This window comes from Empidonax traillii, unplaced genomic scaffold, assembly GCF_003031625.1.
Source record: "Empidonax traillii isolate 1590-97213 ecotype Southwest subspecies unplaced genomic scaffold, ASM303162v1 scaffold208:size1045274, whole genome shotgun sequence".
NCBI lineage: Eukaryota > Metazoa > Chordata > Aves > Passeriformes > Tyrannidae > Empidonax > Empidonax traillii.
The window spans coordinates 301,482-302,629 of NW_020955401.1; the positions used below are offsets into that span (position 1 = coordinate 301,482).

The 1,148-nt window shown below is 51.7% G+C and overlaps 1 protein-coding gene across 1 annotated transcript in view; it reads right to left on the reverse strand.

Moving 5' to 3' along the window:
* Positions 1-78: 78 nt before the first annotated feature.
* Positions 79-1,148, reverse strand: part of LOC114059199 (uromodulin-like 1) — a 28,308-nt gene continuing 27,238 nt past the window's right edge. Inside the window, 2 exon segments of the mRNA XM_027887385.1 lie at positions 79-113; positions 508-711. Coding sequence (XP_027743186.1) covers positions 79-113; positions 508-711 — 239 coding nt within the window.

The window sequence follows — 1,148 nt, forward strand, 5'->3', positions numbered from 1 at the left end:
ATAATATCCTACCTGTTAGACGGGACTGTGTATACCCGCTGGGTTGGAAGGGAAAGAGGAATTTGGGAAGCCCGGGCGCTAGCCATTAAGACGCGAGCGAAAGCGGCGCAGAGCTAGCAGTTTGTCGGAAGGGGTAAACCGGCAAATTTGGTTGTGAATAAGTGTAGCGAAGCTGCACTAGCGTTCGCCAAAAGAGGAAAAATCGGCATTAAGTAGTTATGGGAAAAAGTTGCCGAGCGTAAAAGCGCAGCAAGGCTGCGCCGAGCTGGCATCTGCCGTAAACGGTGGAACTCGGCAGGAATTGCTCGTAGTAGCTTGTGGTTACGGAAGCAACTAGTTGTGGTAGCTGTGTTGTTACGGAGGCGGTACAGGGTAGACTTCGGCAGAAATCGGTTACGATAACTGTTTCATTAGACGCGAGATAAAGCGGTGCTAGTGGAATTCGGCAAAGACTGGTTGTAGTAGTTAGTTCATTGGATGCGGCGAAAAGCGGCGCTGAGCCAGTACTTTGCCGTAAACAGCGCAGCTCAGCGTGAATTGGTTGTGGTCGCGACAGAGTCTGCGCCAAACCGGCATCCGCTGTAACACGGCAAAGCTCGGCAACGTAGTCGTAAAACCGCCGCAAAAGGCTGCGGTAAGTCGGCGTTTTCCGGCCGACGGGTTGTAAAATCTGCTTGTGGGAGTTGTGGTTCGCGTACGTATCTCGTGTTACTGTAATATGGTGCCTAAAGCGTTATCGTGTTCCGAAATTCCGGACGATTCCCCGCTCGGTTGCATAATAAAGCATTGGAGAGACGAAATTTTGGGTAGGAACTGAGTACGAAACAGTTATTCAATTACTGTAATAATGTGTGGCCCCAGTATGATACTGTGGGTGGTGCGATAGCCAGGAAACGGCACGATAGCATTGAAGGTAGTGGCTCCTTTGATGCAATGTCTGGGAGACGGTGGAGGATGGGGGAGATTTCATGTCTGGATTTATTTTGCTATTTGAAACGCGGGCCTGGGTGGCTGGAGGGATCCGGGATGCTGGCATTGAAGGTGTCGCGGGGTGAATGCGTGGAATGCAGAAAGCGGAGAGTGCGGTCTCTGGAACCTGAAAGGGACATGGCTTTGCTGATGTTCCCCAAGCCTTGCTCCTGCTGCGC